This window comes from Osmerus eperlanus, chromosome 18, assembly GCF_963692335.1.
Source record: "Osmerus eperlanus chromosome 18, fOsmEpe2.1, whole genome shotgun sequence".
NCBI classification, from domain to species: Eukaryota; Metazoa; Chordata; class Actinopteri; order Osmeriformes; family Osmeridae; genus Osmerus; species Osmerus eperlanus.
In genome coordinates this window covers 6,627,928-6,655,242 of record NC_085035.1, presented here as the reverse complement: position 1 = coordinate 6,655,242, position 27,315 = coordinate 6,627,928, and the positions used below count along the sequence as shown (strand labels likewise).

Genomic DNA, 27,315 nt, shown 5'->3' with positions numbered 1-27,315 from the left:
GACAAGTAAATTAACGCACACAGTTCCACGTATGCAGACATACCCAAACACATACAAACATGCACAAAACAGACTGTCAAATGTGTGACTTGCAGTAGACTCTGATTTTAAGGATTTCTATGAACGTATTCAGAAGCATTTTTTAGACACAATATCCTCAATAGCTATTAATCAGAAAAAAAGTCATGATAGATAATCGAAAACAACTGACTGGCAAATACACTGGCCATTCATCTTGCCAAACCAATTAGCTGCTCGATCAAACATCTGACCAAAAACCAAAATGTCAAACCTGATAAGATTGATCTTAAAAACTATTGTACACTGACAGTTAAAAGGTCAGGACATGCACAACTGAACTTATCCAGAGACCGAGGTGGACAGCTGGGGAATCATACAGCCAGCTCCTAACCTTCCCATCTGACCACAGCTTTCTCCAAAAGCAAAACAGACCCTTTTCTTCTTTCTTACACAGAATGGAAAGTCACAACGCGTTCAGTGTACAGTGAAGAGTGAGACAGGGAGTAAAAGGTCAAAGAAAAACAATAAAAAGAGGTGAGGGGACCAGCTTGGTCTGCATGGACTCTATGCCATAGATAAAGCAATGTATGAACTAATGATATAGGCGTTAGGATGTGGATGAAGGGCATTCTCTCTCTCTGGTGGTCTTTCTCCCTCTCTTATTTTCGCTCTGTCGGAAGGAGACTGAGAGTAGGGGTCATTTCGCTTGGGCTGTTAGAAGACTGGCTGTTGTTATGGTAACCATACGGGAACCCCGCCAACGATTACCTCAATCTTCATTGTGACTGTTGAACCCCCCACCCACATAGCTCGCTCCTATCCATCCTTCTCTCTCCCCCCGTTCCACCATTCATCCATATGTTGCTTGGAACTCTCGCTTTCCCGCTGTTCCACTTGCCCCTCCATTCCACCCTATTGCAATTGCCCCAATTTCCATCTGTACAAAATAAGGGGGGATTGAAGGATTTACATTTGCAATGATGAATCCCAATCAGTATCAAGTATTACCTCATTATTAGCTTGATCGTATTTTTCATTGTTATAGTCATTGTACCATTTCATTGATTCCATATTACTGAGGCCATTTGTGGCCTAGCCAGAGAAGGGTGCCTTGGTCAATCCTACATTTTTCCCACAGTGGCAAAGCTGGCTACCAATGTAGTGTTCTTGCAGTGATTGATTGCCCCACCAGGGTGGCCTGTGGCTTAGGCTATGGTCCATAGCTGGATGGTCAGGGTGAATTTTGCGGTCTGGTTAATGTCCTTCTTATGGCCATTGCTTGGTCTGAGATGAGTGGTTCTCTCATAAATTCTGAGACACAAGGAAAACTTTCCCAATTAAAAAAATCTTGCTTGTTTGTGTCATCACTCTGTGATCCAATACAAATCTGCTGAATTTGACAAAAAGGAAACTTAAAACAAATGCCTAAAGTAGTATTTAAAGGTAAAGGCACTATATAAACATGCGTCTTAAGACCGGGTCTTAAAGACTGAAAACAAACCAGATGTCTTGACGATGGGTTTAAACATAATTTTTCCATTACTGGAGATTGCAGAGATCTACAGCACAAATGGCATTCACAGAAAATAACATTTATGAGATTACCAAAAAGATTCTTCTTGGGAAAGACAGAGTAAAGGCAGATATGTCATTATGTAATGATGATTGGCAGATTCTCGTTTGGACTTGGTGTGGTTTCTGTGCCCCTTTTGCCCGTTTACATAAAAAATTTATAGAAAAATGAAAATGAGAGAAACCCCACCAGTCCATTAATCAAAGGTTTGGCTTTGGTAGATGTGGTTACCATGGTTACCATGGGCTGTGATCAGAAAGGGTGAGGTCAATTGTTACGAGGTCCTTGCCCGCAGAGGAACAGTGCTTTTGGAGAGTTATTGAGATGAAAGCAATAGCAATACACTTTCAATTGGTTCACTAGCCAGAAGGCAGGAGTTTCGACTCAATAGTGTTGACATTGAACACATACAGTAAGCAGACTAAACTTCACATCAACATCAAGAGTTCATATAATCTTGCTTCTAACTGTAAAACCTAGTCGAACTCCTTATAAAAACACAGTGATTACCGTACAAACACCTGTCTTATGTTAACACTCCTTTTTAACACACTGGACTCTATCTTATCCCTCCTGTAACATCATGAAGTAGACAGAGCTGAGGCCAAACTAATGCTTTCATCGAGGCTGTCCATCGAGCCTGTCCACACCAACAGCTGTTGGAGCTTGGGTTGTTTTGTCTGGCAAGGAATATAGCCTTACTTACAAATCACGATAATATTTCCTTTTTACTAGGGCCCTTTCTGAGAGACGTATTTACCAGGACTATCACTGAGTGACGTTTGTGGCATGTGCTTCACAAACACCGCATGGACTCTGGGAGCGCTGAATAAATGTGGGGAGCGTGGCATTCGCCAATGCTAACAAACACTGTCATCCCGTCAGCGGATGAGATCCTTGCTGTAAGCTAATCACTCTAGAGGAGATCTAAACATCCCCAAACGCACAAGTGACATGTAATCATTTTATCATGCATTTGTATAGACAGGAGCTGAGGACTACTTGAACTGATGCCAGAGAAAGTACTGTCTGCCATGGAGAGCTGTGTTACAGGTTGAACAAAATAGCCTATATACCTCAATGAGATCCCCTTGTTCAATAACTGACGTAGAGTATTTCTGCCCAAGAGGGTGTGAAGTGTAACATTAAGGTCTGGTGTGTGGTAGTTTCTCGGCCTATTCAAACATCTGCATGAGTGTTAGCTCATTTAAAGTAAAGCATTTGACGGCAGATTAAGAGATTGCAGGTTCAAAGTTGTTAATCAGAATCAGAATGGGTTTTATTCGCCATGAAAGTTTGCACAGACAAGGATTTTAAATATGAGGACTAACTATACTAAGGGTACATAACTAGCAATACTAAGTGGAATTAGATTAAAATAAACTATACAATAAAATATAAAATAAAATATAAGTTGCAGTAATTTACAATATAAAAATACAAAAAATACAAATTACAAAAAATACAAATGGTACAAGATTGTATTGTGCAGTGCAAAAAGCAGTGTGTTTTGAGGGCATTGAGTATTAAATGAATACTATCCAATGAATTGCCATTTTGGTGGTATGAGTCTTTAAAATGCTTTCACTGGTGTTACGTGGATAAACAGTACTGTCCTGCTTTCATATGGGAGGGTGGGTTGCCTGATTTCAACACTCTCATGCTTTTTGTTACAGTCTTTTGAATTGAAGACAAAACAAATCCTAACTATACTCAAAGGAACCCCAATATTTTTTAAGAAAACATTCAATTGGTGGTGTTTTATTACCCTAGTATTTACGAGCTTAATTAAAATATATTACTGTCAGTTCATGTTAAGCAATGCTGAATGAATTACAACCAAATTGACCACCCAAAAATTGAATAATATTCAAATCAATCCTTGGTTAAGAACTACAAGGTTTTTATGACATTAACACTATGTGAAAATGCTGATTTTGTGGAGCCCACTGGAGACGCCATTGAGATTATGAAATGTATGGTGATTGTCACCTACAGCAACAGGACTGACTACGCAAGCCAATAATAGCTAGTTCTGCACATTTAAGGTTTGTGGAAAACTGTGTAAAAAAAAAGGAAGAAAATCTCTAATCCAGTGAATACACAATAACAACCAATTATGTAGACACAAATCTATTTTTAAGACAACATTGTGCAATCCTTTAGTTTGAACTGGTCCCATGTTTGTACTTGAGTACTTGGCTTTTGTAAAAAAATTAATAAAAGGGTGTTTCATGGGTGATTATATGATTTGACCGAAAACTGGAATACTCAACCTATGCCCAACACCCCTGGACTGCCCTTGGTCAAGCTTACTCAATAGGGCAGGGTGTACAACACAGACTGAAACTATGCCTACTGAACGAATGAGTTACCTCTGAGAATGGTAAATTACCATGTCTATTTCGCTTTGAAACCCAAATGTTTGCATCTCTGTTTGTAGTTGAGAAGATAAGGTTATATTGCGCTTCTGTTTATGAATCAGCATAAGAGTAGCAAGGGATGTGTGTGTTTTTGAGAGGGTGGGGGGGGGGGCAGTACCACTTACTTGAAGTTGTCATCTTCTACAAACTTCTGAAGCTCCTCTATGTAGCGAACAGACATCAAGTACTTCTGCACATGGGGAAGGGTCACAAGGTGATCTGTAATGGAGGGAATAACAGGATCAGAGGAAGAGAGAGGGATGTCAGAGAATGACAGAGGCCGGAAGAAACATTGCCAGGGGGAGAAAGTGGGCATGCGTGTGTGTTTGTATCAATGCGTGAATGACTATCAGCGAACGAGGGAGATTTAAGGTGAGATAATTATTTGAGCACACTGCCTCGTCTGATGCGTTTACAAAGCAACATGTTCAAAGCCTTCTGTCAAATCAGATCGGCAACACACTCCTGTAAACAATATTTAGTACCTGAAACGCATGGGGTTGCCATACAGCAACTACCCCCCATTTTGGATCAAAACAAAATGGACGGCCGCCAGGTTAACAGTACATGCAAAAGCCAACATGAAAGATCTGAGGGAGCAGAGCGCTGGGCGGTCGTCTACCCAAATGCTGTTACCAGCTGTCATTGGGATCGGAACATCATGCACGTGTGCCTTGGCCACATGCTGCCATTTTGTTGGGTAGGCCCTCAGGAGGCTCTGGAAAACAAACTGCCTGGCAGGAGGCTCTGCGCCCTACTTTGTTTGAAGATAAGGGGTTTACTTCATTTAAACAAACTGGGCTGTCGATGATGCAATGACAGCATTCCCCTCACAACTGGAATTAATTATGCACAGCAATGAAACCCGCCTCATTTAACTGCTTACCCCCCAACCACCCCCCCGACCCCCAAACTGTTTTATACAGAAGTTGCACGTCAACCCAAGACTTCAGAATGGTGAGATTTTGTAAACATTATTGCGACACTTCAGGGGTCAAATGCTGGGGGGCAACATTTTGGACCTGGTGCCAATTTCATAGTCCCCATCAAAACCACATTAAATGTCTGAGCATGGCTAGTCAAGACATTTCACAAGTCTTACATTTTGTTCTGTGCCAAGTGGTGAGTGAAGGTATCCAGATCAAATTTCATCAGGCTACATGTCATTTTTTGTTTTTGTGCCAACAGATTCTACTGCGCCCTGGTTGAAGCAAGACGAACATACCGTATTTACAGGACATCTGCAGGTCAGAGATGACCCTCAGAAGGTTGTTCATCTGATTGGTTCGCTGTTCAGTCTCGATGATGCTGTCTGATGCTGGATAAGCTGAGTCGATGTAAATCATATCTAACAGGTAAATCCCTGCAGGTGAAAAAGGAAAAGAGAAAAAGGTGTTAGCAAGACGGCACACAAGCCTAAAATACATTTTTATGGTGGAGCATAATATAGTACATTTCAGTGCAGAAAAGAGTTGTAAAACACAGGTGAGATACATCAACTCCAAATATTTTCCTTTCGAGGATATTTAAAAACACGAGGCATTAAAAATTACAAAATGCTTTCAGTATGACTTACAAAAAAGGTGCTATTATGACATACCATATACAACCCCAAGCCATTTGGGCTGGTTTAACACTAGCATGTGTGAACATTTTTTTATATATATGTGTATATGTTTGTCATAAGGCTGAAAACAACCATCGTTAACACTAGCCAGATGTGGCATGAACACAATTGTAAAATGGGATGAAATAAAAACAATTTACTATGTTGCTATTTTGTACATTTGTTTTTAAGTAACAACTAAGGGGTTGTTACTCCCTTGCATTTACACAGCAGTTTGGGGTATGAAACAACATGGCTCAGTTCACCAGTCTGTCTGTAATGCTACCACTGGTCACCACAGCCTGTATTTTGGAAATACATTCACAATGGGTTACTGTCTAAACACTGTTGTCACTGGACTAAATGGTGCTGGCAAAATAGACAGACGTAGTTCTTTTACTTGCACAATTTGCCAGAAGACAAAGGGGGGAATAAATGAATAATATGGGAAAGGTCCAAATGACAATTTCGATGATTTAACAAATTGCAAACAAACAAGCTTAATTAACAATCCTGTGCATGTTTTCCTAGGCTAACTGGTTGTAATAGTCCATGCATAAGATTAAAGGCAAATGTACATACTACTTTCCTTGTTTGCACACAGAAATTAATGTTACAATTATTCATGGTCCAAAAACTTAAAGAAAATAGCTTTGGTATAGCTTTGTATCCAATAAAAATATACACCTTCAAAAACACAAATGTATTATACACATTTACTAGTTATATTAACTGCAGTCAAATCCTCTACCGCTTTGCCCATCCAAAAATGAAACACAACTTAGAAAACATCTGTTGACAATATCAGCTTATCAGTTTTTCAATGTACACTCTTCCACAGATTTGCTTTAGTATCAATCCCAGAGTTGAGAGAAAGATTGGTTCCTCTCAAGAATGTGTAAACTGCATTTCGGTGGCAGTAGGTTAGGTACAGAGAAATCAGACATAACAGCCTGGGTGTAACACAAAGTGTAACACTTAGCTTTCATTTATTCAGCGGCAATCACCTTTCCACACCTTTTGGGAAGATCTGTACTAAGTCAGTCAGGCCACGAGGTTTACCCTATGTACAGAAACAAGACATCAAAGTGCACGAGTGGAAACTTTTTCTGCATATGCGGTAGTTCCCTGTCAGACCAATGTAGTCCATATGTTCCTTTAGGCATCCTAATTTGTTTGAACGTGGGCATGAATGACAAAAAGAAACTTCTGGCTGTGAACAAGCCATTTGGATTTGTGTTAAAAGGTGCATGTTCTGTCAGCTAAAGGTTAGTGCTTTGTTAACCACTATTTAGAGGAGATTAACTAGTTTGGACATAGATACAGAAGCAGATTGAGATATATGAGCAGGAATTTCTTTTAGGGAGGGTCAAAGGTTGGATGTCTGCTTTGAGCTACAGCTTCCGAATCATGTCTTGAAACTGAAGCCTTTTTTTTCTCTGGGGGATAAGAGTTGTGCGTCATGCGATACCATAATACATGTCTTCCAACTGTGAAAGAAACAAACAAGAAAATAAATTACCCTAGGATTGTCTTTAAAACGTTTACCTTTTTTAAAGATCTTATTCAAATGTATGTAATTATGATACTAGCTCAAGATAGTACTTCAATGTGGTATCATAATAATACATTCATATTCATCATGAGCACAAGGAACCAGGCTTTGTGGATATTACAATGCGTGAAGGGAAACAAGCTAATTTGTGTGCCAAAATACAAATCTGTGGTTGTTGTTGTGTGCTATGAAGTCATACTGGACACAAATAAACACTGAGGAGTTTATTGGTGGACAAACTGCTAATTTCCTCCAAATGGTGGCCATGACGATGGCCGCTGTGTGTTTAAGTGTAGCCTGAGAGACTGGTGAAATAACCATGGGTAGATTAGGATGATGAGGATCTTGGGAGCAATTAGCTTGCTAGACTAAAACGAACAGTACCCAGCATAAAGGTTTCACTAGTAACACTCATGGGAAGCTGTGCAATATAACATGTTGCCGACAGGCCACCATTCTATTAGGACAGTAAATTATCTGTTCCCCCCTGGCATCTTACCTTAAATGGTGCTTGACCTTCGGGAATCTCTTATTTCACTAAAACACAGACTTTATTTTATAGATATGTTGACTAGTTATGTTGACTATACACATTTTGACACGTTTGAGTCTAAATGTGATGATTAATGGGCACAATTTGAGGTTACTGCTGATGTCTATTAGTCTTTAGTAATTTAAGGAAATTGAAAAAACCTTATTTACTTGTATGGTTTTTCTACAACTTTCTCCAGCTGGTCAGGCAACACCATACACCATATACTTCAAAGATAATTTTGCATTTCATATTTGTATGATGTAACTGACTATCAGACTGAACCCGAACAGGATATAGCATTGTTGAGATTAATTTGTGATTAACGAAGAAGCTGTGGTCCTGCAATCAACAATGGTCAACTGCCTTGAATAAAAAAAAAAAGACAAACATGATGAAAAGCCATGGTTAACAGAACTGTATTTTTTTCATCGGGTAAGAGGTGTGCCTGGTAAAGCATGTATCACTTATTCATTTATAATACATGTTTCTTGGTTCTCCATTCATTGTTTTTTGAAGAATGGGCAAAGGTCATTGGATGGTTGGATTATTTTGGAAGGGAATCAATCTTATATATGCTTCGTTAACTGACATGAAGTTATACTCAACCAAGTTGTTTTTGTTGCAGATGGAGACAGTTTGTTTTTCTAATTTGCAGATGAAGTAACTGAATCAATATGCCTAAATCATGTGTTGAGTGTATACAATGGTCACAGGTCTCTGTGTCTTTACTTCCACTACCTCAGTCAGTCACACAGAGAAACCCTTAGGCAAATATGAAGATTAGATAAACTAAACTCTGTGCTACAAACAACATAGATATGTCGGATCTACATATCCTGGAATAGTGAAACAGTCCAGACTTTTCCTTATAATGTTTTCTTATGTCCTTCAGGTCCAGGAACAGTTTGGTCTGGGTGACTCTAATTTCCAAAACTGGGAAGGTCCTTAGAATGAGACTAACATAAAACTTCATAAACAGAATGATCCATCATTCAACTAAATCGCAGACATATAGTTTATGACTTAACATGTCTGAACATGTTCTGGTAGTGATTAGAGGCAAAAATTCTGGAAAACAAATATGAGGAACAATGAAATGAAGTTCCATACATTTGTTACAGTAAATTTATGACTCTCCAAATGAAGCAAAATGATGTCTCGAGTGGAAAACATAACAGAACATTGTTTCATTAGTGTGGATGAATACATTTGACCGCAGTGACTTCTCTGAGTAAACGTTTGTTTTGGAGTGCCGTTGAAACGTTCAGTTTTAGGACAGGTGATTAGGATGTACAACAGCGTACAGTACCTTATGCACCACATTGAATACATTTTGAGGTTCAAACTGGTTGAAAGCAGTTTATAGTAGGGTTCATTATGGTGAAAAATGTAAACACGAGTCTACTAGGAGATAGGTATAGCTCAGTAGTATAGCATTTAACCATAGATCAAGAGGTTGCAGGGTGAAATCCTCATTTGTAAGCCATTTGGAATAAAAGCATCAGCTAAATGAAATGACTACATTACTAAGAATAATTAGGGCTATAGTTTGAACTTTTGGCAATATGGCTTCAGATAATGTCAAATGATTAAAATGGCTCAAACAAATGTATCCCAAGAACAGATCAATATGATCACAAAGTTATTATTAGTAGTTGTACAATTTGCACTTAAAAAAGCCAGTGTACATAATTTTCTTTGCCCTGGAAGGATAACATGTTTTCCCAATTTAATCTTTCCTAAAACAACTGGTATTTTGACTGCGATTAAACTTCACTCAAACTCTAATTGACCATATTTCACTGCTTGGAAGATGAACATCACATGTTGGGACATTGCATTAAATTGTAACATGATCTATTTGGTATTCTTAAAATGGCTTTAAATCAATTTATAATTTAATAGAGATTTACCACATCAATGAAAGGAAAAGGCATAGGCAACCCTGGTCTATAAAGTTTTCCAGTGATAGTACTTTCCATTTACGTATTAGGAAGATGGGAGATCTGTAAGAGAATTTGCTTGCTTCTGTTAACATGTGAGTGGTGTGAGAGTCTATTTTACAGATATTTGAATCTATATCCGTTTCTGGTCAATTCACAAGCTAACTTTTTACATAATACAGGATTATTTTTTCACACAATTTTCACACAAAATATTTAAGTTGTGGATTTGTAGTTTTCTGTAATTTTATCTCTATGACAGTATTCTGAGTGTTGTTTGTCTACAGTCTAGTAGTCTACCTTGTCAATGACCATTTACCGTTATAGCTTTACAAAGATCTAGAAATGTTGAAATAATTGTCAGATCTATCCATACCCATGTGTTACTGTATGCAGATAGACAGTATTTTAAATTAAAATTTTCTTTAATGACCCTTTCACTTCAACTATTGAGTTTTGATATCACTAAATAAATACAACGAGAGAAGCTCTCACTGTGATCAGGTCACTGTCCATTTTGCTTGTGCTGTTTAACAACTGTGGGAGATGAAAAAAACAGAGAAGGGTCCCCATTGTATTGATATTATGGTAAATCTACAATGAGTGTCCTGAAGGTGAATTAGGCTGATCTAAACGTCATCCTCAGAGAGGTCAGAACAGGAGCAGACAGCTATATTTAAATCAGGTGGGAGAGAAGCATGCTCACCACATGGCTTGTGCCAGGCCAAGGGATGGAATGGCTTGATAGGAAAGAAATCAGACACCATAGGCCCTAGTAGGTTACCAAATTAGGACTTATAAAACGCAGCCCACTTGTTAAATGTCACCTAGGCCCACTTGGCATTAAATATTGACAGGAGCCAGAGAGGAAAGCTAACAGATGACACTTGTTGATGTTGCAACACATTTAAGTATAGGAAAGGGGCAGGCTGCAGAAGAGTATAAAGGGAGACTGTTTATTTTGTAATGTTGGGCTTCTCAGCGCGAGTGTCCAGTGATGTTGTGTAACCTCTGAAGTGATACCAATAAAGCCACTTGTACCTGACTTGACCAACGGCTCTGTCCTACTTCTCACAACCCGGTAGACCAGACGGAGCTGTCTACCACACAACCAATAAGAAATATAAATTCACTGAAATAACCCCAAAAATTTGGTTATTTTACATTATGACACAGCCGCTAGTGTACACAGGTTTAATCCACATCGACCAGCATCACATACACATGTTACATGCGAAGATGGGATGCATGTGTGGATCTCCAGTGGATCTGTCAGTCCAGATGGTCTGTGTGGTTGTCTGTGTTGTATCAGGCCCACTCTAGGACACTTCCAGGAGGAAAAAAAAGTGTAACGCGTGGGAGCAGAAGTTGGAGATAGACATGGACGCCCTGTGTCCTTAAAAGCCCTTGCTGAAGCTACCTACAGCATATATTTCCCAAAGCCTTAGGGCTTGATCAATTTACATATGTATTCAATACACGAGAGGGTTGCATGGCGTTCAATGGTGTTTAAGGTTAAGCTGGTTAAGCTGTATTCTGATGCTTCATATACTTTATGTCAAGCATTCACATCCACTTTCAATGTTAACTGGCTTTCCAAAGATAAAAATAAACCATCTATTGCTGAGTGTTTGTATTAGATTAGAACCAATTATTTAGTCCCAAACCAGTATCCTTTGGCAATCAGTGCTTGAAACAAAATGGGATATTACATTAGATGGGCATGTGATACAATACTTGAAATTCCAGTGGAGAAACTGTCTTGGAACGGATCTTCAAGAAAGGCTTGTGAGCATACCACACAAACTGTAAAGCTTTACTCCAACACTATGACGTAGCCTCCTGAAGCAAGATAAAGATATATACATTCCATTGTCATAGGGATCATCATCTCAGTGTCTTTGTGTACCACACTGGCTACTGCCCAGATACGATCCTTTATAAAAGAGGCCATAAGAGACTCAATTGATTTGTGTCACAATTTTATCAGTCAGTCACCCTGTGAATTTATTGTGCTTCTGTTTGTAAGTGACCTCAATGCACAATTTTGAAATTGTGTATTGTGCTTGGGACATATTTTAATGATCCACCAAAAGGCCAGTTGACTTGGCTTCTAACACATCTTGTCCATAACACTGCATGTCAAAATAGGCTTGGTCTTCCTCAAGAGTTCCCTTCCTCAACAGCTTGAGTCCATGTAATAGGCCCCTGTGATTCGTATACTGTATACCAACAGCTCACATTCCTGTACCCATGCAACCCATGCCCCAATTTAAAAAAGCATGGCAATGAATAATTTGAGATCAATGAGAACGTAAAAGATGAGGACATGAATTAGGTAGATATTGAATGCAGCTACTTGTACAGAGCATGGGAAGAAGATGCAGAAGTGTGTCCCAGCAGTGATCTCTTGGGGAGGAGGAGGATGAAGGGGTGGGGGGGGGAGGCCTGCAGTGCAGAAATTAGATTTTATTTCCATTCCCTGGAAACACTCTAATCCTTCTCTGTCGGGGTTGTATTGGCCACATGTGCTCTCTCAGTACTCCAGTGGCCTACCCACTGTGGAAAGTCTCTCTCCTTCCTTGGAGCAAATGCACAAACACTTTTTGAGTCACTCGATCCCTTTAGGAAGATCTTGTCTTTGAACTCGGTGTCAGACTGTGTCGAATCCTGACTGTGCCATCAGCATGACCTGACAGGAAATGGGATTTGATGGACTAGGCGATAGAGGGAGAACGCAGGGTGTTGTCTCTTGCAACAACTCATCCATGACACGGTCCAACCATTCATTTTTGTGAATGGGGTTGTGTGACTAATACACGGCCAACTGGGCGCCCTCGCTGCCGCTCTTTGGTCACACTGCCGCCTAATGGATATCCCCCTCTGGGTATTTGAAATGTTTCATGTCACCTCAGGTGCATTTTGCAGAGATAACCCAAAGTTGGCGATGGAGTGGGCAGAGAAGGTTGTAGGTGTGTTGGGAGGTCTCAGGAGGAGGAGAGGTGGATGCTCATATAATGCTGCTGAAAGACATCAAGTCTGAAATGGTCAGTCTTCAACTTCATATTTGATGTACAACACCTTGAGTAAGACATAAAAAAGACAGAGAAAACATACCTCTTCGTATCTGATTACAAGTATGTGCTTTCAATCCAAATTGCCCGTTGATCATGACAAGTCACATTGATTGTCTCGCACTGGTCGGATACCGAATCCTCAATTTTTGCACACAGTCCTGTGGTGTGGCAGCTGACCAATCCCACGCTGTAGTTATCCTGTGGTTTTGAAGTCTTGCTGGCTATTGCTCTACTTGTAACTGGAACTAAATGTGATTCGGCACATGCTGCGTTAATATGGAAGGCATTACCTACTGAACAAGTCTCAATGTACTCCAACTGTTGTGTACCTTAAGACCTGGGAAACTAAAAAAAGAAAAGGAATTTGTAAAAGATTTAAAGTCCATGCCCAAAAGCAAATGAAAATCACTGCCTAGTCTAGTTACCATTTTCTTTAGTAACACCTTGTGTCTTACAGATACGAGGTTTGGTGGTGAGGGTAACTGCCAATGGATGCAGGTCAAAGGGGAATGGTGACCGTCATACCCAAGCAGTACCACAACATGTCTAAGACAGAAATGTGTATGCTTACAGGATCTGACTAAGCGTCGTCATGATAATCTACCTCCTCTTAAAAAACCCTCTTTTGCAGGAGAAACGCAAGGCACTTGTTACTCAATGTTGGCCATATGAGAACCATTATCTAAAGAGCCCCATACGGCTTCAGATGGGCGCATCTCATCCCACTTCACTGTGGCTTTTCTCTCGGACCACAAGTGCCTGCTTGCTTCCATATGTCAGTCCACTTGAGCCGTTCTGGATCAGTTCAGTAAAACACAACTCCTTCAGGCAACAGTGCAGTCTTTTGCACTCAAAGGCATTACCTTAAATATTGGAACAATTAAAGTTAATTATGAGTGACGTGAAGATTGGATTGCATCCCAAAATGACACAGTATATATTTTTGACATTTTATTAGCATTGGCAAATGAAGCCAAAAGTAATGACGTCATTGGATCCCATAGAGGCAAAGCAAATAGCACATTAGGTTATCAAAGATATTAGAATAGTGTCCACATGATGTGATGCCTCTGCTTTTCTCATTGACTCTGTTCAGTTCTTAAGAGAGGAAGTTGTGTCCTATGTGAGGAATGGTAGTTCAGGTCTCACAACGCCACCCCTCCATAAATTACACTCATAAACATGGCCGCCAGCAGTCAAACTCCCATCCTTGCCACTAGTGGCTGGACATAGCCTTGTCCAGACTAAGACCAAAAGCCAAGAGGATGTCGCTGGACCTCAAGTGAGCTGCCAAGACGTTAGTGAGCCTTCAGTAAGTACCCTTCCAGAGTCATCTTTTGGTGTTGGTTGGTGGTCAGGCTTCCCAAAGACAACACTGTGTCTGCTTTACAAGACTGGATGGATCATCAAGTCCCTAACCTCAAGGAAAGGGGTCAGAGAGCAATGTCGCTGCCAGTCAAGTGATTTAAGAGCCAAGAAGCTGAATTCCATAATTCAGCACAATAAACAAAGAAAGCTATCTTATTAAGAAGTGTGTAACCATTAACCAATACATTTTAATGGCTAAATCTGGACTCACCTACACTCTCTCTTCTATCAACAGAATTTCTTTAATGAGAATTAAAAAAGTGTGTGTGTTTTTTACAAACTTGCGAGCCAACTCACCTAAGGATAATTATTGTTGGTGGCTGTAGCTTGTATGAGACGCTCATTAAACATGAATATATTATAAAGTGAAACTGTCGACTACTTGCGGAACAGAACATTTAATACAGACACACATGCGTTAACAGGTCATTGTTGGAAATTGTTGTCAGACATTTGGCATGCACTGCTAATTGCTGTGGTTTTGCCATTTTTCCTTGCTGGCATTTGCCAAAATGAGGCTGATAAACAGCATTGGGTACAGAAAAACAACATTTATATTTTCAATGTTACGAAGTTTCGAACCCAACTTTGAGGAATGTATGATTTTGAAATAGGATCCCTTTTGGATTCTCCTGTGGGTTTAGTCCTGCCAATGTCACCAGTCAGGAACAAACTAGCAAAAACAAATGGAGAAGATGGGGGAAACTTCCAAGAAGTTTTGGACCTTCCTGGTCCAGACTGCCATGATGAAATCACAAAATAGATCTTAGAATCTGCGGGTCTGAGGTTACCCAATGTTCCAGTGTATGTGTTAAGGTATTTATTTAAAGGATAATCATAGTAAAACTATAGGTGGTTGCACAAATGCCACAACTTTTATATTCTGCCTGTTCGTTGTCCTTCTTGGGAACATTCCTTCAATTTGATGACCTTTCTTGATCATTAAATCACATGGTTTTTCTTAACACTGCTAAACTGACGATCCACAGCTGTCTCTCTACTTCCTACCCTCTACCCCCTCGAGTCAGCAAATGAATCTCGGTATGTCTGGTGGACATTTCCTCATGGATATCCTCCCACACCCTGAAACTTAATCTTGAACAAGATGGAGCAACTCTTCATCCCTGCTATTTGTAGTAGCCGTGGCAGCCTTTAGCTCGGCAAGACACCTAGGTGTCCTCCTTGATGAACATCTGGATTTTAAGAAACACTTCATTTGCACAATGCAGACCTGTCGGTATTCTCTGCGCAACATCAAGAGGATCTTTTTGTTTCTGACAGAGGACGCCACCAAGCTGCTTGTCCGGGCCACAGTATTTTCTTGACTACTGTAACAGAGTTATCGCTGGCCTACAGGTTTGCACTACACATTGGGGGCGCTGTTTCTCACATTTGAATTTATATATATATATATTTTGAGATGAAGACTTGAATTCAATATAAAATCGAGTGTGATAAAGAAAATGGGGAGAATACCCAGTTGAGTTTTTTAAAAACTTTTTATTGTGTATCTATGAATCTAGTCTCACTTGTCAGTATCACAGCTGTCAGCTGCTGGGGTTTATGACACAAATCTGTGAGCCTTCAGGAATGCACCAGATCAAACCCAGTAGAAAACAACTCCTAACAGGAAAATCTACTGTTAAACGAACATAGTAAACACCTAGTCCTAATGCATATGTGCACAAAAGCTTGTGCTGACAAACATATACATGAATACACATCGGTACAATTCTCTTTTGACATACCAAGTGTCAAGTGTTCAGCCTGTCTAGCATGGTATGTTGCTGCAAACTATGACCTGCAGCTCCGAACAAGCACAGACCCTGTAATTATCTGCTCTGCATTTCATGCAGCTGTACACAAATTAAAAGTTCCACGTTGGTCTTGTACGAGAAACTGGAGAGATTTAGGTAGAAAAGAACACATTTCTTTAAGAGGGGAAACTAGTCGGGTCCGGAAGCCTCTTTTGTCAAGGCCAACGAAAAAGCCCTTACATGACAACTCACCCATGTTCACCCTCGTCTGTCAAACCAGTCTGTAAAGCATTACACCTTCACTTGTGTTTGCAAATGGGGCAACTGGGATCCGGGGAGACACTAAGGGCTGAGACTTAGAAAGGTGTTTTTGGAACATTATGTGATCACTCACAAGTTACTTATGGTTGTCTAGAGAGTTAAATGGGCATGGACGCTCAGTCAACGGGGAAAACACACTCCGTGCAAGACAATAAGTCTATGGGCTGTCAGGCTAACAGACACCTGAGGTCAAACGAGTGGAACGTGGTCCCCGAATGGCTTTGTCGAGCGCCTGTCAAAGTGATAAGTGCTGAGTTGCCGCTGAGCAGTTGACAGCTATAAATGGAGTAGGGTCTCTCTCTAGTGGCTGAACTGTGACCTTTCTCACAGGCAAATGTCACACCAGTTCTGCAACAACATCTTAGTTATTTTAAGTGAATAATTTCAGGCAAAATATTTTTCAATCTTTAATTCCAAATCCATTTGAAAGTTAGATATGGAATAATATAATGTAGCCAGACTTTAGATTTAGCAACATTTTAGTGACCATATTTGTGGTACTTGCTTGAAGAGTACTACAGAGATGAGTTTGATGTGCCTTTCTGCTTGGGTTGCCATGTAAACAGTAATGGCAAAACAGTAATGCCATGTAAACAGCAAGGTACAATTTGTGTTTATCTCTGATAATGTGTTGGGGGAAATGATCTAAATGAAGGAAAAATTAATTATAATTATGTGTTTTACCTGGTTGCCTTGAATATCCTGCAAGCCTGTCCCTACCTAGTTAAACTTCATCTCTGTTACTTACCCAGAATGCTAAGCCCTTCTGGCTGGGAACACAGGGGACCCTTGCAGAGGGCAATAAAATTGAAGCCGCAACCATTCGTTCACAAACTCAGGCAGGGGGATTGACGGGTGTGGGGCTATGCGGGCCTGCAGGGCATTGAGGCCCACACAATAAAGCACTCCCTGACATCATGAGGGTCGACCATAAAAAAAAGAAGAGCTGTAATGGTATCCTTGCTCACAGACAAAAAACAAACAGTAAATGGCGTAAAAATGAGAGACAGAGAGAAAGAGAAATAGAAAGAAAGATAAAGGGATGCAAGGGGAAGGATCCAATGTTTTCACAACATTTCCATATGTTTCTCACATGTGCTCAACCTAGTGAAGGACTAAAACATTCCAGGTTCCCTCAACCCTGCAATAGCTGTGAAGGCTGCAGTGGACTCACAATGGCTGTGGAACGTGGCATGAGATCTGTCTAGCCTGTTTCCTACAGAGCACAGCAGGAGCGCTGAAAAATGTGCATAATTAATAAGGCAAAACATTTAACTGTTTCCGCAGTTTAACGCCACTATTTCCATCTCAGATACAAAATAGGTCTCACCAATGAGATCAAGCAATGCTGCTTTACAGTATTAAATTTGAAATGTGTTCTTCACATTTCTATACAAGCCTCCATTTCAGTTCCGCCACTGAGATCCAACTCAAACACATGGCAATGCCCAACTCTGAAGGAACCGGGAAAAACTAGAAAATAAATGTTTGACATCAGCTATGGGCTTCTGGGAATCGTAGTCACTAATCGAGCTGCCAGAGGTCTTACCCTCGGTTCCGAAAAGTGACTCATCAGGAGGGCCATCATTTTAGTGGGTCTCTTACACAGATCAGCAACACTACTGGTTGGACCACAGCTGCAGATGCCTGTTAAAAACAACTGTCCAGAGCCCTGTTGAGTTACCAGACGCTGAGCCAATAGTTTCACGTTGTCAATAAAAGTCAGTCACAGTCTGAGGAGAAAAAGCACACTATGAGAACATGGAAAACGTGGAAATGGTCACCTGTTCTGGATTGATTGAGGGTGGAAAGGGAGGTCTTGCCAAGCATTTCCATGAATGTAAAGGAAAGCAATCCTTTCACCTCTTACCTTTCAAAAGTGTGTTGGTTTGTAAACCTAAACTGTATGTAGTCACTGTTGCATTAACTTATGGAAAAAAAAATTGCGGTAGAAGATACGCTAATTTAAAGACTATTCAATCAAGTTAAAAGGTGCATCCGTTACAGTTTCAATCAAACTAAAAAGAGAAAGCAAGAGGTTTCCAAAGTTTACTACAATGCAATAAAAAACAGCAACCTTGACATAGTTGACTTCTTGAACTATATTATGAAAATATATTTGTATCGCATATAACATGTAGCAACATAGTATTGAATGGTTTAATGGAAGTGGAGGAATCCTGGAAATTAGGTGACAGTTTCTTCACTCCAATATCTGAAACCAGATCTTCTGCTTGGATTTCCTTTGTTTCATGAGAACACTTTTTAACTATTTAGAATGATTTATTGAGAACAATACTTTGGGATAAAAGAAAAGAATATATGAAGGAATTACGTGCAGGTTAAAACTGTTTCCAGAACTATGAACAAAAAAGATTTCCTACTGGAATGTTCTAAATCTGGAGGACTAACATTAGGGTGAAAGAGAACAACAAATATAAAGAGAGACACGCACACATGTGACACTGTGGATAAGTATTACAAAAAAAGAAAGGTTCTTCTTCACATGTAAAATGTAAAGTGTGCACACAAGATTCACATGTAGAGTATCAAAATGTCTTCTTTTAAAGGCCTTCGATCTGTATAAATCTCTTTTGTGCAGACATAACATCTTTCGTCCAACCGTTTTCCACAATTTTTTTTTTAAACCTCTTTAAATTGACCTCTTAGGCCAGATCCTTGTGGTCTTAAAATATTTGCACATTTAAACCTTAATATAACTGACTGCTACCACACTGTGGCATACTGTTATTTTGTGTGGGAATAGAAGGAGGGCTCAACTTGAACCATCCTGACAATAGACTCTGAGCTATTAGATATAAATGTATAAATCAAACCGGTTTAAGAGCAATTGTATTTCCATAAAATATTTTCAAAAATAAAAAACAACATTTTTATTGTCCTACCACCACTTATTATGAACCAGGGATCTTTGTCTGACTTATATATGGAAACTTAACTGAGGTTTCATTGTCAATGTTCTTAGCATCCGGGGTTCACCTTCAAGGATCAGGAAGCAGAGGTCACTAGGGATTTTCCCTGGCATGGAGGTGACCTTCTAACATCTGGTAGTGTCATCACAACATGTGACCCTCAGTTACCTTGGAAAGATGGACGGGGCACAGAGATGGTTCGAAAGTGCAGGACGATTCTACTTATGACTGAATTTTGTTTAAATGGAAACCTGTTTCTCTACCTGCATTTTTTTTTTACTGAAATGGAGATAGTTGGAATGACCTTTGATCTTCCTTCCTTATAAGGGTTGTGAATCGTGAGATCTAAAGGGCTCATGTATGAGGAGGGGTAGGAAGTATGGTGTCTATATCTATATAGGTCAAAAGGTTGCCAATTAAACAAGGAGCATGCGGGTACAGCACACCTGTTCACTCATGGGTAAACCTGCATAGCAGCTGGATCAAGCAAGAGGGTGTGGTGTCCCTGTTTACTGAACCCTGTCCAACAATGGTCCAGTTGTTTGGCATTCATTTAAGACTAATATATTTTCTCGCAGTAGCTGACAGGAACTGTGCTTGATGACCAGAACTGCCACAGATAGAGGATTAACTTTAAGGAAAGAGAAGCATTTGTGGGAAATTTCACCCCAAGGAGTCTTTCTCAACTCTTCATTTAGAAAAAAACAGACCCTAGATTTTCAGGAACTGAAATAACTACTACTTTCTGCTGAAAGTTACTTGAGCCTCTTAGAAACAATTATAGACTCCATGGTTCAGTTTGTAAATGCACATCAAAAGATCTTTGGCTTGAGCTGTCGCTCATTTGACAGACTTGCTAACAAGGCTTTGTTGAATGTTAACAATATATTGTTAACACTCAATATACTTAAGGTACTATAGTACCAGATTCAAATGTCATAAACTGAAACACAATATAGTCTGTCAGACTTTTGTATGCATGGAACGTCAAATCACAGAGGGAAATTTACAGGGTGACAGTAAGTGAAAGGACTGAAGTGGAACCAAACCCAAAATGATGTGAGGATGAGGTAAGCATCTTTCCAATCAAAGGTTACCGTAAAACAGGGTCACCTTGTAAAAAAACGACAGCTTGAGTACTCTTTCAGTTCGGACATTCTTTCGGTTGTCACGGTAAACAGACATACTCCCTTTGAGAATGACCACGAAGGCAGAAAGGCAAGAGAATTCCTGTGTAGTCCATTTAATGACTCTGAGGACGTAATCTCAAACTGTGCGGGATTGAGAAACAGAACAGCAAACCAAAACACTCATTACAGCCATTTTGTTATTGCTGTGTTGATGTTCCCTCGTCTACCACCCCACACCTCCAGATGGGTTGTCAAGTTTCAAATGGAAATAAGCTGCCACAGGGCACCCCACAACATTTTCTACAATCCACCCAACCCACCAGCCTTCTCCAACAAATCGCCTTATACAACATAATAGTCAATTCTTGGCTTTTGGTTTCATGGTCCCAAAAGACTCTGAAAAGCTTAAAGAAAGTGGGCTCTCCCAAAGCACATTGCTTCAGTTAGGGTCACTTTTATGACACACATATTAAGGATGCAGCCAGTTTGACATTTCCAATGTATTTTTGGATTAACTATAAATCTGTCTATCATGCATTTTTACAACCAGGCTGTTTAGTTTAATAATGCAGTCATTTTCAGCCCACCAATGATTTTATTTCCAAACATTCAGCAAGACAGAGGTTTCTACCAAACTTAAGAGCTGGAATGATGTAATGTTTCAAATAGTTTCATAAAACATGTTTTGGCATTAAACTAATCAAATGTTCTCAGTGACCTACTTATTCTCTTCAATTGCAAAATCCTGAAATAAGTGAATCACTGTCTGTTGCTGGGAAGTGATGAAGTGATTCATTCCCCTTAGATTTCCGAGCAGCTCAACCCTTCCATCCAAGTAGGCAATCTGTGCGTAAATCTATGGTCGTTCCAACACTCATGAGATTTGAAGAATTGCTTTATGCTGAGACACATGGGAATGCGTGAGGTAGATTAAGGTAAACAGCGCTGTGCCGACTGTGTTGAAATGTATGTGAAACAAAACACAGGCAACGAGTTAGTAGTTCTCAACTGCTGAGATGTTAGAGGGGGTTTTCTCCCTAAAATCTGAAACATGACTATGCTAACTACATCTTTTAAAGTGTGACTGGGCAATTCTCTGAAAGACCCTCTCTTACCTACAAAAAAAATTACAATAAAAACCTGTCTCTTTCTAGCCCTCAAGGTTACAATATTGGGTAACACTTTAGAATAATGGTCCGTTGTTAACAAGTAGCTATGCAGGAAGTAATAGGTAGTACTACATTAACACCGAATTTAATACTATTAACTAGGAGTCAGGTGGAGTCAGGTGGCTGAGCGGTTAGGGAAGCGGGCTAGTGATCTGAAGGTTGCCAGTTCGATTCCCGGCCGTGCAAAATGACGTTGTGTTCTTGGGCAAGGCACTTCACCCTACTTGCCTCGGGGAGAATGGGTCTTTACTTACTGTAAGTCGCTCTGGATAAGAGCGTCTGCTAAATGACTAAATGTAAATGTAACTAATATGGAACCAAGATTAACTAAGCAGTAAGTAATAGCTAATTTATGTAGGTATTTGGTCATTACTAAATAAATATATCCTCTTGAGAACTACTTGTGAACTATGACCAATTAAGAATAACCAATTAATTACTAACCACAAAAGTAACATGTCTAAAAAGTGAACAATTTGGTTGTTTTACTCTTAACATGGTCATAACTTTTCAGAAGCTTGTGCCTCAAATGGGTTCTTTGTGGAAACCAGTTTATGAATATTATATCCCCCCCACCCCCCCAGCTACAGGTTGAGATTGTGACTACTCTTACCAAAGGATGGACGCATGTTCTCTGTTTATTTCAAACTTAAACATGGTATAATACAAATAATGATAACTTGTTTAACATTTTTAATAATTAGGAAGTGATGCTGACACGCTCATGATTGGATTACTTTACTAATCATATTATTTCAAAGTGACAAACATGTTAACTCCTCACTAATTACTCAAGCGTTACCCTGTCATCCCGCAGTAACTGTAATCTGGACCATTATTTCAAAGTAAAAAACATGTTAACATCTCAGTAACATGTCACCTCGCTATATCTACAACATAAAACAACTGCAGTGATTGGGTAACATTTTTTAAATTATATGCACTGGAAGTTTTCCATTAAATCCATCCATCCATCATCTTCCGCTTATCCGGGGGTCGGGTCGCGAGGGCAGCAACCTAAGCAGGGAGGCCCAGACTTCCCTCTCCCCGGCCACTTCCACCAGCTCTTCCTGGGGGATCCCGAGGCGTTCCCAGGCCAGCCGAGAGACATAGTCCCTCCAGCGTGTCCTGGGTCTTCCCCGGGGCCTCTTCCCAGTGGGACGTGCCCAGAACACCTCACCAGGGAGGCGTCCAGGAGGCATCCTTATCAGATGCCCGAGCCACCTCAACTGGCCCCTCTCGATGCGGAGGAGCAGCGGTTCAACTCTAAGCCCCTCCCGGATGACCGAGCTTCTCACCCTATCTCTAAGGGAGAGCCCGGACACCCTGCGGAGAAAACTCATTTCGGCCGCTTGTATTCGCGATCTCGTTCTTTCGGTCACTACCCACAGTTTGTGACCATAGGTGAGGGTAGGAACGTAGATCGACTGGTAAATAGAGAGCTTCGCCTTTCGACTCAGCTCCTTCTTCACCACGACGGACCGATGCAGAGCTCGCATCACTGCGGACGCCGCACCGATCCGCCTGTCGATCTCACGCTCCATCCTTCCCTCACTCGTGAACAAGACCCGAAGATACTTGAACTCCTCCGCTTGGGACAAGATCTCCTCCCCGACCCGGAGATTGCACTCCACCCTTTTCCGGTCGATAACCATGGCCTCAGATTTGGAGGTGCTGATTCCCATCCCAGCCGCTTCGCATTCGGTTGCGAACCGCTCCAGTGAGAGCTGAAGGTCACGGCCCGATGAAGCCAACAGGACCACATCATCTGCAAAAAGCAGCGACCCGATCCCGAGGTCACCAAACCGGACCCCCTCAACGCTCTGGCTGCGCCTAGAAATTCTGTCCATATAAGTTATGAACAGAATCGGTGACAAAGGGCAGCCCTGGCGGAGTCCAACCCTATAAGTTCGACTTACTACCGGCAATGCGGACCAAACTCTGGCACTGGTCGTACAGGGACCGAACAGCCCCAATCAGGGAGTCCGGTACCCCGTACTCCCGGAGCACCCCCCACATGAGCCCCCGAGGGACACGGTCAAACGCCTTTTCCAAATTCACAAAACGTGTAGACTGGTTGGGCGAACTCCCATGCACCCTCCAGAACCCTGCCAAGGGTATAGAGCTGGTCCACAGTTCCACGGCCAGGACGAAAACCACATTGCTCCTCCTGAATCCGAGGTTCGACAATCCGACGGACCCTCCTCTCCAGAACCCCTGAATAGACTTTCCCAGGGAGGCTGAGGAGTGTGATCCCCCTAAAGTTGGAGCACACCCGATGTCCACGCGATGTTGCAGAGTCGTGTCAACCAAGACAGCCCTACAACATCCAGAGCCTTAAGGAACTCCAGGCGGACCTCATCCACCCCAGGGGCCCTGCCACCGCGGAGCTTTTCAACCACCTCGGCGACCTCAGCCCCAGAGATAGAAGGGCCCCCCCAAATGTCCCCAGACTCTGCCTCCACGTCGGAACGCGTGTTGGTGGGATTAAGGAGGTCTTCAAAGTATTCCTTCCACTGATCCAGGACGTCCCCCATCGAGGTCAGCAGCGCACCATCCCCACCATATACAGCGTTGACAGTGCACTGCTTCCCCCTCCTGAGTCGCCGGATGGTGGTCCAGAACCTTTTCGAAGCCGTTCGGAAGTCATTCTCCATGGCCTCGCCGAACTCGTCCCACGCCCGGGTTTTTGCCTTCGCGACCGCCAAAGCCGCATTCCGCTTGGCCTGCCGGTACACGTCAGCTGCCTCTAGAGTCCTACCAGCCAACAAAGTCCGATAGGCCTCCTTTTTCAGCTTGACGGCTTCCCTCACCTCCGGCGTCCACCACCGGGTCCGAGGGTTACCGCCGCGACATGCACCGACCGCCTTGCGTCCGCAGCTCCAGTCAGCCGCCTCAACATTAAATCGTAAAAGAAAATCCTACATAATGCAAAAATGCACAATGGGCATGCAACAATAAAGCATTTTGTAAAATATAACTGAATGAAACATTCTTTGTTTGGCACAATGATGAAACCTAGCATTTAAACAAAAAAATCTGTATTTTGGAATGAAACATACACATTCAACAAACTGTGAAGAGAAACTGAGTCAAACATAATGGCTAAACAAGTAATAAGTAAGTACATGGCTTACCCTAACGCAAATTAACGTGTAGGCCTACTCACTCTATAGCGAGTCTAGCATTGGCCACTACTGCGAAATACTACAGCAACGCAATTCCAAAGGGATGAAAATGATGAAGGATGAAAGAACAAATGGCAGGACTGTAAAATAACTTGCTAGATAACCCAATTCAGAGAACAGGAGAACAGAGAACAGGAACATGGCCCAAAACGCTAGCTACAGTTGTTGCCAGCTGTAAAGCCAGGCTAGCTGTCGGCTAGCTTGTAAAAAGTCCCATTCATACAAATTCGCACTAATTCTACAATTCGAAATTCGCACTAATTCTACAATTCGAAATTCTAGTGAAATTCACCTAGTCGTTATCTAAGGGATTATGTTAGCCAAATACTGGATATTTACCATCCATAAAAATGTGCCAAATGATTTTGCGCTCCAAACTCACTCATTGAAGTTGCACCAGAGTATTGGTTTAGGGAAAACATGACATGGATTTCAGGACAAATAGGTTTCGGTAAGCTAAATCGACTGGATTTGGAAAATGGACCGGCCGGGATTAGATATTTTCTGAGCTGCAGAAAGACGTAATAGCAGTCACATCGAAATTGCCGGCATATTCATACAGTATGATCAAATATTGGGGGGGACGTGTCCCATAATCATACAGTATGATCAAATATTGGGGGGGATGTGTCCCATAATCATACAGTATGATTAGGTATGATAGGGAAGCGGGCTAGCAAGCGGGCTAGTAATCAGAAGGTTGCCAGTTCGATTCCCGGCCGTGCAAGATGACGTTGTGTCCTTGGGCAAGGCACTTCACCCTACTTGCCTCGGGGAGAATGTCCCTGTACTTACTGTAAGTCACTCTGGATAAGAGCGTCTGCTAAATGACTAAATGTAAATAATGTGGGGGGGACGGGGACGTGTTATAACGTTAATATTCATAAACTGGTTTCCACAAAGAACTCATTTGAGGCACAAGCTTCTGAAATGGTATGACCATGTTAAGAGTAAAAAAAACACAATTGTTCACTTTTTAGACGTTTCTTTTGTGATTAGTAATTCATTGGTTATTCTTTCTTAATTGGTCATAGTTCACAAGTAGTTCTCAAGAGGATATATTTATTTAGTAATAACCAAATACCTACATAAATTAGCTATTACTTTCTGCTTAGTTAATCTTGGTTCCATATTAGTTAATAGTATTAAATTCGGTGTTAATGTTACCTATTACTATTACTATTACTATTACTATAACTATACCTATTACTTCCTGCATAGCTACTCGTTAACAACGGACCATTATTCTAAAGTGTTACCTAATATTGTTAGACCTTGTGAAAAGCTGAGACAAGGCAACATGGGAAATACTCAACTCCGGGACAGAGATACTGGCATAAATTGGTTGAGAAATTGCAGCTCATGATAAGTGTTTTTTTAAATCAGTTTATCACGGGAGGTACAAGTTTCTGATCGGGTCAGTGGTTTGGTAAAAAATGGAGACTTGAGGATCCTAAGTGTGACATGTGAGGTGTGGGTGGGTTTCTGTCCCAGGCCCTCATCGTTCACTCTCCCAATGAGCGCACAGCAGTAGGCCCACTGACCTTGATCTTTTGGTCTACGACTTCTGATCTCTCCAAGAGCAGCAGCACACATGCCTTGCCCCCTGTGGGCCATGTCTGCCCCTCAGGCTCGGAGCTACGTCTCTCAAAAAAAACTAAAACGACTTGAATGTTTGTGTTGTGTTTATTGTGTGAGTTACGCTTTATTGAGTTAGTGTGATGAAATAACAGTATAGACTATTTTCTCATGGTATCGTAGGTGTGTATTTATTTTGGCAACAAAAACTTCAGCCATGACTCAAAAAACTTAATCTGCAGTAGGAGTATTAGTTTACAGTAATTCTGCTTTCTAAGAGAAAGTCCATCCTTTTTTTAACACTGAGTAGGGTTTGGGGGGAAATGTAAGGACAGGGTGTATTCAGTTGTCCAGACTTACCTGTAGGTCCCCATCAATAATCTGCCTGTCAGCCAGCAGACTGCATGGGTGAATAATAAGAGAGGATGGAGACTTGAATGTGGTCGGCTCAGCACAGGCTGGAGCTTGCCCTCCTTCACTGAAGCATGGAGTAAAGAAAGTAAGGCCTGTCTGAGCTGTACAATTTCCAATAATAAATACAAATGTATTCCGGTTATAACTGTGGCCATTATCTTAACTTCCACCTATATCTTTTTGTTTTAAATAGGCAGTTGTATACAGAGATATTGAAAATGGTTAACGCTTTAGGTTTTATGCGTTGCTGCATCTGGGTTTGCTCAAAAGCCGGCTTTCAATCTGCTGCTAAGAAGGTATACTGAGCTACATAATAACCCTCACAAGGGATCTGGCAACCCCTCTGCTTACTGGCCAGGCCTTGTTAACTGCTAAACTTTGCAGAGATGTGTTCTCTGCAAAGGACTCCCACAAGCCCAGTTCCTCTTAAGTTACTTGACAGGGTTTTTTTATTGACCACTGTAAACCTTTTCTGTCTTGTTTTTACTGTACTTTTTAAAACTTAATCCATAGCCAAAGGATTCACCATTAAAATATATCAGTGGTCTCAGCAATTCACATGTATATACAATACAAAACAAAGAGGAAATGGGAAAAAGGAAGTAAAAAATGTTAATCCCTCAAGAACAACCCAAAAAGCCTTTAGGATTGATTGCTAGGGGACAATTTAAGTACTTGACCACATTACTGGAGTCTATTGACTTCTTCAGTGGTCAGATACACA

General features: G+C 41.1%; 1 protein-coding gene across 4 annotated transcripts in view; it reads right to left on the bottom strand.

The window, feature by feature from the left end:
* The window catches only part of LOC134039025 (ras-specific guanine nucleotide-releasing factor RalGPS1-like), a 130,276-nt gene that overhangs the window by 16,993 nt on the left and 85,968 nt on the right, over positions 1-27,315 (bottom strand). For all 4 annotated transcript variants that reach the window (XM_062484766.1, XM_062484765.1, XM_062484767.1 and 1 more), the window contains exons 9-10: positions 5,243-5,380; positions 4,143-4,236 (exon numbers count right to left, since the gene is read on the bottom strand). In XM_062484766.1, coding sequence (XP_062340750.1) covers positions 4,143-4,236; positions 5,243-5,380 — 232 coding nt within the window. The remainder of the gene's footprint in view (positions 1-4,142; positions 4,237-5,242; positions 5,381-27,315) is intronic.